This window comes from Lotus japonicus, chromosome 2 (assembly GCF_012489685.1).
Source record: "Lotus japonicus ecotype B-129 chromosome 2, LjGifu_v1.2".
In the NCBI taxonomy this organism is placed as follows: Eukaryota; Viridiplantae; Streptophyta; class Magnoliopsida; order Fabales; family Fabaceae; genus Lotus; species Lotus japonicus.
This window is the reverse complement of record NC_080042.1, coordinates 81,716,209-81,730,546: the sequence shown is the minus strand read 5'-3', so window position 1 is coordinate 81,730,546 and position 14,338 is coordinate 81,716,209. Positions and strand designations below refer to the sequence as shown.

Genomic DNA, 14,338 nt, shown 5'->3' with positions numbered 1-14,338 from the left:
GGTCTCGCCCAAACTTGGATCGGTGTATCACTCTTCCCCGCCTCACGAGCTAAACAATCAGCAGTATTGTTCTTCTCCCGCTGGAAATGCAAGACACTGACGCTCTGAAACCTGGCCATCATGCTCCTTATACGAGTAATGTTATCCCTCGCCCAATAAGTACTAGTGTCGCTACCAGATTGTAACATCGTCACCATGTGCAGGCAATCACTATAACACTCTAAAATGCTGATTCTTAAATCCAGGGCATGTTTCAAGCCCAACTCCAACGCTGCAATTTCTGCCAAAAAAGCACTCCCAGGCCCCGCGCTCGTAGAAATAGCGGATTGCCAGTCCCCATTACCAGCCCAAAAAACCGCCGCACATCCCATTTGATTAAGCAGAGGATCCCAGCTTCCATCCGTCGTAAGGCGTACAGTACCAGTAGTAATGCTAGGAGTGGAAGATGTAGCAGAGATGGAATGGTGAGCAGGTTGATGCAACATTAACACATACTAATTTTTTTTTCAAATGTTTTAAAATATATAAAATTAAAACATAAGATTGATTTGATTTTAAAATAAAACATGTCAAGATAAAATCTAGCAAATACCTAAATCCTAATCAAATCTAAAATTTAAAAAGGTACTAAATAAATATAGATAAAAACTACCAAAATCTAGCAAATCACAATAAAAACTCATAAAATCCTGAATTAATTAAAAATCCGAAAATTCAATAAAAATAACATAAAAATTAATTAATACTCTAAAAATACCTGAGAATGACACGTGGAATTTTTTTTATTAGAATTAACGTGAGAATGACACGTCACTAAGAATTAATCTGGTGCTGACACGTCATGCTAGAAGTTGTTCTTTTCTAATATATATTGATTGATATTGATATTGATATTGATATTGATATTGATATTGATTGATTGATATTGATATTGATTGATTAGTTAAAATAATTGTTCACGCATGATTTTTTTTTTAACATAGGTCATATTATTAAGAACTCAAACCGGCATCAAAGTCACACGGTCAACAACCAAAAGAATGTTCACGCTCACCCATGATTCACATCAAGTGGTCTACCATGGACTAAGAAAAACACAATTTACAATTTAAAAGTTTCTTTTGTATAAGTTTAGCCTAAGAAGCATATTGAATGATAGTTGTAAAAACATGTTCATCATAACATCAGTTTTCAACATTGTCCATCCTAAAAGAACTCTACATATAATTAGACTTCGAAATAATCACATGAAGTATGCAGCAGCACAAAATTGAAAACCAAAACAATTTAGCATTGGGTTGAAGCACCCCTTATACTTCATTTCAATATATCTTTTATGACTTATCTAAAAAAAAAGCAAGAAAAATAGCATACAAACTTGGCTCTAAGCCCATTTGGCAATAAGAGACATGCTACCCGCTCCTAGCAAAAGAGATAAATTGGACCCTAATCGAAGCCTACCACTTTTTTGCATCCTTGGACTCATGAAATCAACAGCAAGAAGATCTACAAGTGCCATATAGATTAATATCCCAGCTGAAGCTGCATTGAAGATTCCTTCAACAATAAGGGCAGTTGGACTATTCTCATCATAACCATTAGTGATGACTAGGCCAATTGCAATCCCCACAGGAGTAGTTAAAGCAAAGAACAATCCCATGATTGTAACAGACATCCTTTCGAATTTTGCCTGCAATTAATAATTGCACTTCCAAAAGTCAAAAAAACAATGTACAGTGATCTTTAGTTCACACTCAAGTTGCACACATGTATAGTTTGAAATTCTAACGCACATATAACTCCTACAAACAGTTCATAAAATATCTTAGAGGAGTAAGATGTCCACGGAAAATTAATGTAAAAAAAGTCAGAAAAGTAAGATTGGTATTAGTAGTACAAATTTGATGACATATACTTCACTTCACCCAACTTTTATGCTTTGAAACTTCATAAAAAATCTGAAAAGTCTGCCAGTTTTGACCAAAACTTTCAATCGTATATTATATCATATATATGCATATGAACTTCTAATTTTGGATAGGGGTAATTATATGATTAATCAAGTCAAAACAGCTGGTTCATTCATTGATCATGTTTTACTTATATAATTGAACCAGATTTTTACCAATTGCATGGTAGACAAAGTGTTACCTGAGTTATACAACTTCCAAGCCCCATACCCTCAAAGAATTGATGAAAAGTCAAAGCAGCTACAAGGGGTTTTATTGTTTTTGGAGTCTCGGAGGCTCCCAAAGAAATCCCTATGATAACAGAATGAACAACAATTCCCAGTTCCAACACCTACAATGAAATCAAAACCAACAATCACAATCAACGTGAATCAGATTCTCAAATTGAGCACATGAAGCTCCACTTTAATAAATTCATCATTTAGCATGATATATAATCTGTCGGCTAAAAAGTGTATATATATATACACATATAATCACTCGATTACCTGTGATACCACCCTATTGCGAAGAAGTTCAGTAGACTGGTTTGTAGAAACATGGCCATGTGCATGAACATGTGTTGGGTGAGTGTGAGGATGCACATGCCCTTCATGTCCTGATTCATTTTCCACATCAGTAGCCTCAACCAAAGCTCCCTTTACTTGTTGATTCTGGAAATAAGCAGTAGCATAAGTCTCAATCATGAGTGTTCCCATAGCGGTGCACATAGCCACGAATCCGGTGAACGGAAAATCGCCCCACGGATGCTCATTCAGACGGGGTGAAGTGAGGTTCTCAAAGGCATCAGGAAGCACGTGAATGAAACCCGTGGACAATATCACACCTGCTGCAAAAGCCTTAATGATAAAGAAGATATCTTTCTCTGGACTTAGAGAAGGTATCGCTTTGCCAAGTAGTGGAATGGAAACACCAATTGCACTGGCTACTAGTATTGATACTAAAGCTGCTATCTTGTATCTAAGAGCTTTTGTTTTGTCCCTTTCTTCTTGATCTTCAGGGTCACATGTGCATTCAGCCACAATTAAAGTTGGGAGTACAAGGAAAATGATGAGAGAAAAAGTGAAAAATTGGCTTTGTCTCTTAAACCAGTCCATGATAAAAAAACTGAGAAAATAGAGTGAGATAAAGGTGCAAGGAGCAAGGGATTTACAATGTTATTTATAAACAGAGTAACCTCTCTGTGTACATGGGTTGATAAGATTCAACTTTACCACTAAGGAATTCAATAGGGGTAGCAGATTCTTTGGCAACTTGCTTTTATAATTTCTCTTTTGGTTTATATACATGCTGGATATTCCAAGTGTGGAATGCCACATACTTCTCAGTCTTTGATTTAGACGGGATATTCCAAGTGTGGAATGCCACATACTTCTTAGGCTTGATTTCGACCGAGCTGAGTTCCAAAGCAGTTTAGGCTGATCTAGAAAATGTAATTAATTTTGTTGATTTTTAAAAAAATATTATATTTGTTTTTCATTTTACCTTTTAGGATCATTTTATCTTTCCTTATTTATTGTTTCTACAAGGATATTATTTGAGAAAACATCAATTAATGTTCTCTTGAAATGATAAGTTGACACATATATAGGAAGAAACAAAAAAAAAACTTTAAAGTAAACATCTAATAAGGAACTTTTTTTCTTATACTTAAATTTTAGGTATCCAATAGCTATGACAAATGTTTACAATAGCTATGAAAATGTTTGAGGCAGGTAGAATTTTTACGAGTGAAAACTCTTTTTTGAAAAATATTTAATATAATTGCATTTATATACTCAAATTGAAAATATATGCTTGGATTAAAAGAATATTGTGCAAGTTGATCAAGAATTGTAGTAATTCTTAGTGTTTGTGGGAGATTCCCCTACTATTCTTTTTTTAAAAAAAGGTTAATTACATACTTCATGACGCCGACGAATGACGCATGTGTCAACTAATAAAAAACTAGATGTAATGGAAATAAATAAAATGATAAAAGGTACAAACAAGGGGTAAGCGAGGAAATATTAGTAACATTCACTTTTAACATTTTATTTTAAATAGGACAAAACCACACACACTACCAATAAGTACTATTTTATTGTTTTTCAAGTACATTTTTTTTTCAAATGTTTTTCAAGTACAATATGACACTTTTTGGGTGAATAGTCACTTTGGTCCCTAAAGTTACACCAGTCGGGCAAATTCGTCCCTATTCTTCCTAAATGGCTCCCGTCGTCCCTGAAGTTTGAAAACGTCGGTCACGTTGGTCCTTACCTGAGCTCCCGTTAATAAACGTTAACAGAGATGATGAGTTGGCACGTTAAGTGCTCTGATGGCCATTCCACGTGGATCTGACCGTTGGGGGGAACATTGAAACATCAATTTAGTCTCTTTCTTCCTTATAAAAGAAAAACAAGAATTAGAACCCTAGAACAGACCCAAAATCCCCAAATTTGAAAACCTTCAATCCCACCTCTTTGGTTCTTCCAATCCTCAAATTTCTTCTCTCATTCAACTCGCAACTTGCAAACAATGTCTCAAAAGTCCAAATGTACTGTAGAAACGAAGGGGAGCACGAAGGGGAGCAAGGATTCAAATGGTACCTCGCACTCCATTGTTGATGGAGTCCTCTACTGTAAATGCGGTGAAAGGGCTGCCTTGAGGGTTTCTAGAACTGATGCGAACCCAAAAAGACCTTTTTATGCTTGTTATCTACCTAGGGTAACTACTTCACTACCACGAATTCGTAATCATGAGCTCTGTCTGTTGTGAATGTAATATTTGTTGACTTGTTCATTTGCAGTACCATGAATTCAATTGCAATTTCTTTCGGTGGGTTGATGAAGTGGAAGAGGAAATAGCACAAGATGGAAGGGTCAATGTACTTGGCAACAAAAAGGAAGATGAACTACAGGTGCATGAGGATTCTGGTATGAGGCAAGAGTTAGTGCAGGTCAGGGAAGTTATGTTGAAGACAAGTGAAGAGGTGATTGAAGAATTGAGGCTGGTGAGGGAAGTTATGTTGAAGACAAATGAAATTCTGAGTGAACATGTCAAGCTTCAGAAATATTATGGCATAGGAATGGCTTTGGTTGTCATACTTCTGTTGATTGTGTTGATCATTGTTGTCATTGTGAAGTAGGACATATAGTATGAGTGAGGAGGGGGAGGGTATGTTTCATGTTTTATGTTTGGTGTAGTGTACTGAAGAATGTAATCTTATGAAGATTTCATGAATGAAATTTCCATGCTTTTCATTAGATTTCATACCAATGTGACAACCTTGTTTAGTTACAGGACTAATAAAAATAACCATGCTTTTCATAGATAATAAAGATAAGTGATCACAATAGCACAATAAGGCATTAAAAGAGCCTAAAAGTGGTCCATACATAAAGTGGTCCATACATAAAGTGCATAATGTGTCCATAAAGTGAGCACAATAGCATAATGTATCCATAATAATTTCAAAAGTGCATAACAAAACCACAATCTGGCATCAAAGGAGCACAGATTTGATCCATACACAAGTCATTAATTAAAATACCCTAATATAGCATAAAAAAGCACAAAAGTGCACAAGTGGTCCATAATATATTTGGCCTAATATTCCTTCCAAAAAATTACAGTCCCATCAACATTATTCTTAGGTTAGTTTAGGGACACCAAAATGTAGACAGCAACCTCATGGATTCTGTGGAGGCCTTGGCTGGATTGAAGGTGTTGGCATGAATACTATAGGTCCTCCAGGAAGTTCATGTGTAGCAGGACCTGGTGGTGGGGATCTTCTCCCTTGGGATTGTGGGGGATGTGTAGTGGTGGCAGGTTCAACCCTTTGACGGGGAGGCCTGAAAAATTTTCCTCTCACAGGGGGGGCTCTATAAGCAGCAGTAGCATGTGGAGCCCCTCTTTGATTCATTATAGCAGTAGCAACAGAAGGTGTGAGGCTGTAGACAACCCTTGGTTGCAGAGGTGGAGCTTGTGTTGAAAAAGAAGCAGCAGCAGCAGGGGCTAGTGGTGGAGGTTGCCTTGGAGCAGCAGCAGCCCTTGGTTGCAGTGGTGGAGGTTGCCTTGGAGCAGCAACAACAGCAATTGGAGCTCTATAAGCAACCCTTGGTTGCAGTGGTGGAGGTTGCCTTGGAGCAGCAGCAGCAGCAGCAATTGGAGCTCTATAAGCAACCCTTGGTTGCAGTGGTGGAGGGCCCTGCAATTAAGTCTATTAGGTCCAATAGAGAGTGTATTAACAAATGACAATTTATGATTGTGTGATAGAATTACCTGTGGAGTTGTGATTGTGGGGTATGAAGCAGCAGCAGCAGCAGCAGGAGCTAGTGGAGTTTGGCTTCCAGTAGGGCCCTGCAATTAGGTCTATTAGGTCCAATAGAGTTGGAATTAACAAATGAAAATGCACATATGAGATTGGGTGATAAAATTACCTATGTAGGTTGGGATTGTGGGATATCTTCTGTTGGTGAGTTTGAGAGACATTAATCTCAACTTGTTCAGCATTTTCAGTTTCATCCTCTGGTGGTGGTGGTACCCAATTCTTGGGTCTTATTCGACATCCTTGTTGGTGACAACTTCTTGTGTTGTGACCCTCAAATCCACACCTTGAGCAAGTCATCACAGGATATGATCTCCTCACCCTTCCAGCAAGTTGTGACTCAGTGGCATCTCTCCTAGCCCTTCCAGCAACTTGTTCCTCAGTGCCATCTCTCCTCCGGTTCTTTTTAGGTCTCCCTGCTTTCTTCTTCATGTTTGGTGGAATAGGCTTCTCATAAGGAGTTGGCTCCCAATACTGTTGGCTTCTTGTGGGCTGAATAGCAAACTCATATGTGCTCCTATATGCACCCATTGTCAACCATGCATGAACATAATTCTCAGGCCTTTCGTGCTTCCATCCAATTGCAGCACATGCATGGAAGCAAGGCATGCCATTCAGCTGCCACCACCTGCATGTGCAAGTTCCAGCTGCTAAATCAACAGCCACTCTTTGGCCCCAACAGGTCACCTCAAACCTGGACTCTTGACCTGACCATGTAGCAGTCCATTTTTGGGCTGCCTCTTTCTCCAATCTACTTTTCTGCACTGGTGGTAGAAAGCCCTGATAGCCCATCAACTTCATCTTGTTATTTGCTATGGTTCTCATCACATAGCATCTGATCTCCTCTAGCATAGTAATTATTGGCTTCCCCCTATATTTCAGGATCTTTGCATTGAAAGATTCACAAGCATTGTTGCAAATGTTGTCAGTCTTAGCAGTTTCACTGAAATGAGATTTTGTCCAAGCTGTCTTTGGCCATTTATTCAAATATGCCCATGCTTGAGCATTCTTTGCTCTCAGCCTATTCATCTTTGTGTTGAACTCCACCACAGTTGTTGTCCTTGCACATTCCCAAACAGCTCCTTTCAACTCCTTATCCTTCCATTGTTTGGCAAAATTCCTCCACAAATGCATCACACAGTACCTGTGTGACACCTCTGGCATAACAGCTTGTAATGCAGGAATAAGACCCTACACGAAAACATTTAAGGTCAAGTCAGTCCTCAATGTTTCTTACAACAGGCAATTCAGTCCATCAACTCTAAACAATGCATTGCATTATCAAATACCATTACACAGCTAAATAAAACTAAACAATGCAAACAAGTAAACACATTACCTTCTGCATGTCTGATATGAAAGTCCAGTTATACTCATTGTGGTCTCCCAAGTCCTTATGGAGCAGCTCAAGAAACCAAAGCCAATTGTCTTTATTCTCCACATCAACAACAGCATAAGCAATGACATATAGGTGGTTGTTAGCATCTTGGCCCACAACACTCAAAAGCTGACCTCCATAGTATCCTTTCAGAAAGCATCCATCAAGACCAATCAAAGGTCTACAACCAGCTTTGAATCCCTTTTTGCAACCATCAAAGCATACATAAATCCTGTGAAACTGTGGTGCTGAATCTGTGATTGGGGTTGTGTTCATTGTAACTGTGGAACCTGGGTTGCACTTAATAAGTTCAGCACAATAGTCCCACAGCAATGCATATTGCTCTGCTTCATTCCCTTCCACCAGTTTCCTTGCTTTTTTCATTGATCTAAAGATCTTTGAATCATCCAATTGTACTCCAAACTGCATTTTTATTAGTCAAAAGCCTCAGAATGTGTCAAGTTTGGTTGAATCCTCAGTTTTGCTTCAAGCTTCTTTGATGCCCATTTTGTGTTAGCTTGACAATTCCTGAATGACCTGCCACAACTATGTTCTTCATTGAAGGTCTTAATTTGGTAACTCCTCAGTGCTTTGCTCCATCCACAGAATATTTTCCAAGGGCACTTTGGTGCTCTGCATTTGCCCACCACTCTGATTTTGTCATTCTTCTCCCACCTGATAGGCCTACCCTTCTTAATAGTGTAGTCCTTCACAGCATTTTTAAAAGTCTCCAGGTTAGAAAACTCCATGCCCAGTTCTAAGTGAACATTCCCAAAAGTAGAAGCTTCATTAAACTGGGGGAAAGGTCCTCTCTTCCTAGAATTTTCTTCACCATCAGAGCTTACAGGGCTATTTAAGTCCTCACTATGATAATTTGCACTCCCTTCACTTACAGACCACTCCTGCAACTCAACTTGGCTAGGTTCATACTCATAATCAGATCCATCTGACTCATTTCCACTGTCTCCGTAAGTTAACCTCAGTCATCTTTCTCTTGCCCTTCCTATTCTTCTCCATTCTCACTCTCTTGCCTTTCCTCACCTCATCATCAGTTTGTTCACTATCACCATCAGTACCATCAGTATTGTGTTCCACTTCTGGTTCTTGAACTTCTGGTTCTTCAACTTCTGGAAATTCAAATTCTGGTTCTTCAACTTCTGGAAATTCAACTTCTGGTTCTTCAACTTCTGGTTCTTCAGCTTCTAGGATTTCTGCTTCTGGAATTTCAGCTTCTGGGATTTCACTTTCTTGAATTGGTGGTATGGTAAGTGGTTCTTCAACTGGATGGTCATAGTAAATATCAATCTCATTATTGCTTAGGCTGGAAGCTAAGCACATATCCACTATATCTGCATCTCGCAATACTTGCCTCATTTCAAATGTTCCTCCACTGAGTGGTTTCTTCCACCAAATCTCCTCAAACTTCTCATAACCATGTTCTTTTGCAAAATTGACTATGCCAAATATGTTCAGCGTATCACCCACAATCTGGTCCCAAACACACATCTCTCCACCATAATAACGAAATGATGCTCTATCATCGCTTACTGTAAGCTTCCCCCCATGATGCAAAATCAGAGTGAGGTTTCTGTCCATCTACATGCAACACAAACAAAGAGGTTCAATCAATGACAGTGTCACAAAAATAGAAACCCTCATCAGCGATTACAATGTCACCATTTGCAACATACACAAACAATCTTGAATCAGTTAAACGATAAACATGTAAATTTAGAAACCTAAACCCTCATCAGCGATTACAATCCCCCGATTGTATTAACCCACAATGACAAACCTTGAAACATTTAAACGATGAACATGTAATTTATAGAGCAAAATCACGGTTATCTTAAGCTTATAAGCATGTTGGAGATCAATTTCAGGGTTTTTCATGAACAAAAATAGGGAAAGATTGTACCTTTGCCTCGGTGAGACTGAAACCCCAAAAAGAGCAGCGTCTCTTGTATCCTTCTTCTACGCCGGTGACCGAGCACCTTCAACGCTCCTCTGTCCTCTGCCTTCGCCTCTCTTCAACCTTCAACGCACTTCAACGCTCTTCAACTCTCCTCTGCCTTCGTCTCTTCTTGCTTGTCAGAGGGTTGAAGATGAAAGGTTTGGGTTTAGGAGGCTTACGTTAACTGGGTATGAAGAAGGTGGCAAGGACTATTTTGCCAACTTAAGGTCCAACCACAATGTGACACCTACCAGGGACTAATTTGCCATTATGTTTATTTTGGAGGGAAACACCTCAGATCCACGTGGAATGGCCATCAGAGCACTTAACGTGCCAACTCATCATCTCTATTAACGTTTATTAACGGGAGCTCAGGTAAGGACCAACGTGACCGACGTTTTCAAACTTCAGGGACGACGGGAGCCATTTAGGAAGAATAGGGACGAATTTGCCCGACTGGTGTAACTTTAGGGACCAAAGTGACTATTCACCCGACACTTTTTTTTTTCAAATGTTTCAATCAATAATAAATATGATATGATATCAAAAGTTTCCAACTTTAAATATTCTAATTCTAACATTCTTAACTATCACTATTACAATATATTTTGTCAAGGGATAATTGTTTGATTTTTCTTAATTAAAGTCAATGAAAAAAATCTCCTACTAAAATAGTTAGCTCCATTATAATGTGAATTTGTTCAGCTCAAATAAAATTTTCACGGATTGATAAAGGATACCTACCACACCGATATCAACCAATTAAGACAACTTCAGGTGACTTAAGAGTTGTGCAACACTTTTCTTCACAACGTATAACATTCACCACAACCTCGTAGTCCGACTAAGTCTCCAACAAGCAACAACACATGTGTACATCCCGTACTCAAAGCGAGACTCAAACCAAGTTTGAGCCCCGAAGCCTAGAAAAAGTCACACTCAAGATTCACCCTTAATTTCTATGGCTCCACAAATATTCAGATCTTCACAAGTAATTGAGCAATTAACATATTGTACTAACTCACGTAAAGCAATTTTTCATTGATAATTTGATATGGAATTATGGATTGATCGATCCCAAAACAAGTTAGCGACGGAGAAAATTTGACACGTTTCAAAGCAAACAATAAAATAAAGTAACTAAAACTGTTAATTTTAACTAGAGCTGATCAAGACCTCAAGTCAACGACAGACACACATGCTGAGCTTAACCTTATTTTCGCAAACTGGCAAAGACTCAAGGGATGAAGACATGGATCAATTTTCACCACTCAAAAGTTTCTACGCATGCAGTCTGTTTCAGTCGTGGATCATCATAAATGCATATATACAAGACAAGACACACAACTACACAAGGTAGTGTTAGAAGTCTCACATTGGCTAGAGATAAGGCCAATCAAGTGTTTATAAGGGTTGTGCAAACCTCAACACTTAAACTAACTTTTGTGGTTGAGTATAGGTCTCCCAATTTCTAATATGGTATCAAGTTACAAATTTCTGAGGTAGACCCATCGATGAAGAAAAACACTGCCATAAAATGAACTTAAACTTGTTTGCAATTCTTCAAGCATGGTTGACGCCACCAAGTCAAGGAATATTGTCGACAAGCCATCATAATTCAATAAAGATTAAGATATATTATACCCTGAACGTCGAATAAATAAAATGTAAATCTTATAATCTTATTTTATAATACTATAATCTTATTTTATATTATAAATTATTTTCAGAACAAAACAGTAGTCACTCTTTCAAAAGGCACCCTCTCAGTCTCTGTCTTCCTTAACTTTTCTTATTTCCAATACTACTAATATTACTAGTGTTTTTTATCTGCGCGTTGCACGGGAAATTTGTCTATTGTATTTGATAAATTGATCGATATTTTAAATTATAAAAAGTTTAAGATACTAAGAAGGTAAGAATAATCATAATAAAGATGTAAATATTTAAATAACATAAATTCAGACACTCAATTCTAGTGTTTTGTAAAGTTTTGCATATATGAGGTATAACTGAATTTTGTTTGCGAAGATGTATACCCGTGTTACATAAAAGATATTGTTTTTGTGTTTTAGATATGTAACAATACATAAATATATAATTATTGTTTACATTATTAAAAGTACACTTAAGTTATATAAAAATGTTTTTTTTTCACTCGTACAAATTTTCATTTTTCATGTAAAATGTTCTTTCCCGTGAGATCTCGTAACTCAAATATGTTAGCACTAATAAATTTATAGTACATATGTATTAATATTTTTTATTCCTAATACTATTCTTACTATCAAATTATTATAGTTATATACATATATAAATATAATTACTCTTAACTTTTTGTAAGACCCACATTTTTAAATTAGGATAATTAATTAATTTCCGACTCTCACCTTGGTTACAGTGTAAGCGTTAGTGAAGGGCTAATCCGCTCTTAAAGCACTGTAGAAACGATATTCAAAAATATTCAGAGGAATATAAGAATTTCTCTTATTCCTTTCCATGACAAGTGTTTCGACACGAAACCTTGGAATGTACGAACAACTGATTCCAATTCTCGGAAGTTTGCCGAAACTAAGTTCCTGATAGCTCAAGAACCTTAAAATAAACTATCGACGAAGACTTTTTCTATTCGGAGCCTCAAATGAAGATTTCACACGTGTGTACCGATTTCTTTCGATGTTTCTAATCTTTCTTCAGAATGAAGTTTTCTCATCTGACATCAATTGCAAAAAGTAGTTCTGCGGTATTTTGAAGCAGACTGCGTTCAAGCCATTTTCTCATTTAAAATGAATCCGAAACAAGTATCAGCCTTTTATTGAAGGATACTTAGCTTAATTGCATAATATGACGACGTCATATTTGTTCTAATTGTCTAACGATTATTCTTTGGCTTAATTCTTACTCACTTCTTTATCTATGAATCATTTTAATTTGCTCAAAGTGATCATAATTTATATTTTATCATTTCATTAAGTTCCTCATAATTTTTGGTATAGTAATATATCATCTCTACATTTTTCTCTTAACTCTATGGGATAAATCTTCCGGTGTCTAAATCAATCCGTACCGATTTATAAAATATCTTCTAAAAATATCTTCTAAATATCTAATCATCATCCTAATCCCCTTCACGTTCTCACTCTCTTCTGCCGACCTCACCATCCTTTTCTTCTTCTTATTCCGCCACTCTTCTCCTTCACGCTCATTTCCTTTCTCTGGCAGCAGCATCTTCTTCTTTTTCATTTCTTCTTTCATTTTCTTTGATGCAACACCATGCTCCATGCACATAATCTATAGCCTATTTTTGATTTAAAACACAGATGTTAATGTAACTTTAGAAGCAGGGGAGATTCCATATTAAAGCTTAAGGCAGATCTTTGTGTATTAATTGAATAGTATGAAGCAGAATTGAGATTCACCTTACAACAGCACACCACCACCATGTCCTTTTCTTCCTCACCTACAACCATGGCAGCACCTCTTCATCACTAAGTTTCTCCTTCACGCAGTAAGCCACTTTTCTCTCTCTCTCTTTTTGATTGAACTTGCACAGCTAAGCTTCTATTGGTCCCTTTTCGTTTGGGTTCCTTCTTCCACATGATTAATTGCATCATAGCTTGACAGGTTGATGTAGATCTACGTGAAAAGAAAAATGTTAGGCTTATCTAAGTTTTGTGAACTTTGCTTTTGAATTGATAGGCCTTGAAACAAATGAATGATTGATTGGTAATATAAGTAGTGGATAAGCTCATGTTGATGAAATATAATTTATAAAAACCACTATATTATGTTTAAGTACTTACATTAGAAATGATAGAGATGATTTTGGCCTCATAGTCCAGTTGTGATCAAGGTGCTTTTAGTTAACGAGCGAAATCAAACTAGCCTATGCAAATTCATTGCAGTCATCTTTTGGCCCTTGTTGGAGGTTATCACAAGCTCCATACCTTCAAATTTTGATAAAGTTGTTGTTAAATATAGTTTACTCCTGGCTAAATATCTTCTATACTTATCATCAGATATTATACTGTACTCTGTAGAAGCCTTAGACATTCTTTTGCTGGTATAGCTTGATGGATTAATTGAATCAGCTATAAGTTCTTTTCTATGTTTAATTGTATGCATTGAAGAAAATATCCCAAATTCTGTTCTTCTTGTAATCTGTCATCAGAGAGTTCAAAAGTTCAAAAGCCTCATGTCTTCTTCTATGCCTCTAATTTACTTTAGTTCAGTAAGTTCTTCACTGATTTTTCCTACTCTTCTTCCACCGAATTTGGTTGTCATTGTCTTCTTGAGTTTTCTCCAACAGTATCCTTATTCTCCTTCACCGAGTTGAATCAATGGATGGTATATCCGCCCATGCTTATTAGTAATCTAGTCGAAATTGTTGACTAAGTATTGATATACTAGGCACTCCTTTTAGATTGGTGATCATTTGGCATCATTATGAGTAACTTGTGGCTTTGGTAGCTTATCTTTTAGCGTGGTGATCCAAAATTAGTGAAAAGGATTTCAAATGAAAGTTAACTTATAGAAATACATGTTGTGTAAATTTCAAAGTGTTTTGGTTCCTGGACTGGTCAGAATTGCAGGTGGAAGTTGGGAAAATTTCCTGCCCGAGTAAGCCCTGACAGTTTGTACTGTTTTGGGCATAACTCCTTGTGTATAAGTCAAATTTGAGTGAAACCACTTTTGTTTGAAAGCTAACTTAAAGGGCTCCAATATGT

At 37.1% G+C, this 14,338-nt stretch overlaps 2 protein-coding genes across 2 annotated transcripts; one reads left to right on the top strand and one right to left on the bottom strand.

The window, feature by feature from the left end:
• Positions 1-1,204: 1,204 nt before the first annotated feature.
• Positions 1,205-3,210, bottom strand: LOC130735770 (zinc transporter 8-like). Its single transcript, XM_057587667.1, has 3 exons — positions 2,459-3,210; positions 2,152-2,301; positions 1,205-1,690 (listed from the first exon to the last, which is right to left on the bottom strand). Exons 1-3 carry the CDS (start codon positions 3,065-3,067, stop codon positions 1,385-1,387), a joined length of 1,065 nt encoding a protein of 354 aa, XP_057443650.1. The 5' UTR covers positions 3,068-3,210; the 3' UTR covers positions 1,205-1,384.
• Positions 3,211-4,487: 1,277 nt separating this feature from the next.
• Positions 4,488-5,097, top strand: LOC130737121 (uncharacterized protein At4g04775-like). Its single transcript, XM_057588889.1, has 2 exons — positions 4,488-4,676; positions 4,759-5,097. Exons 1-2 carry the CDS (start codon positions 4,488-4,490, stop codon positions 5,095-5,097), a joined length of 528 nt encoding a protein of 175 aa, XP_057444872.1.
• The last annotated feature ends 9,241 nt before the right edge of the window (positions 5,098-14,338 follow it).

What these genes read in the sequence shown, in the direction of transcription:
- LOC130735770 (XM_057587667.1), bottom strand. Translation starts at nt 3,067, where the DNA reads ATGGACTGGTTTAAGAGACAAAGCCAATTTTTCACTTTTTCTCTCATC. An exon ending in GCAATAGGGTGGTATCACAG is followed by an intron (nt 2,302 to 2,458) that starts GTAATCGAGTGA and finishes ATTTCATTGTAG; the next exon opens with GTGTTGGAACTGGGAATTGT. An exon ending in TTGGAAGTTGTATAACTCAG is followed by an intron (nt 1,691 to 2,151) that starts GTAACACTTTGT and finishes TATTAATTGCAG; the next exon opens with GCAAAATTCGAAAGGATGTC.
- LOC130737121 (XM_057588889.1), top strand. Translation starts at nt 4,488, where the DNA reads ATGTCTCAAAAGTCCAAATGTACTGTAGAAACGAAGGGGAGCACGAAG. An exon ending in ATGCTTGTTATCTACCTAGG is followed by an intron (nt 4,677 to 4,758) that starts GTAACTACTTCA and finishes GTTCATTTGCAG; the next exon opens with TACCATGAATTCAATTGCAA.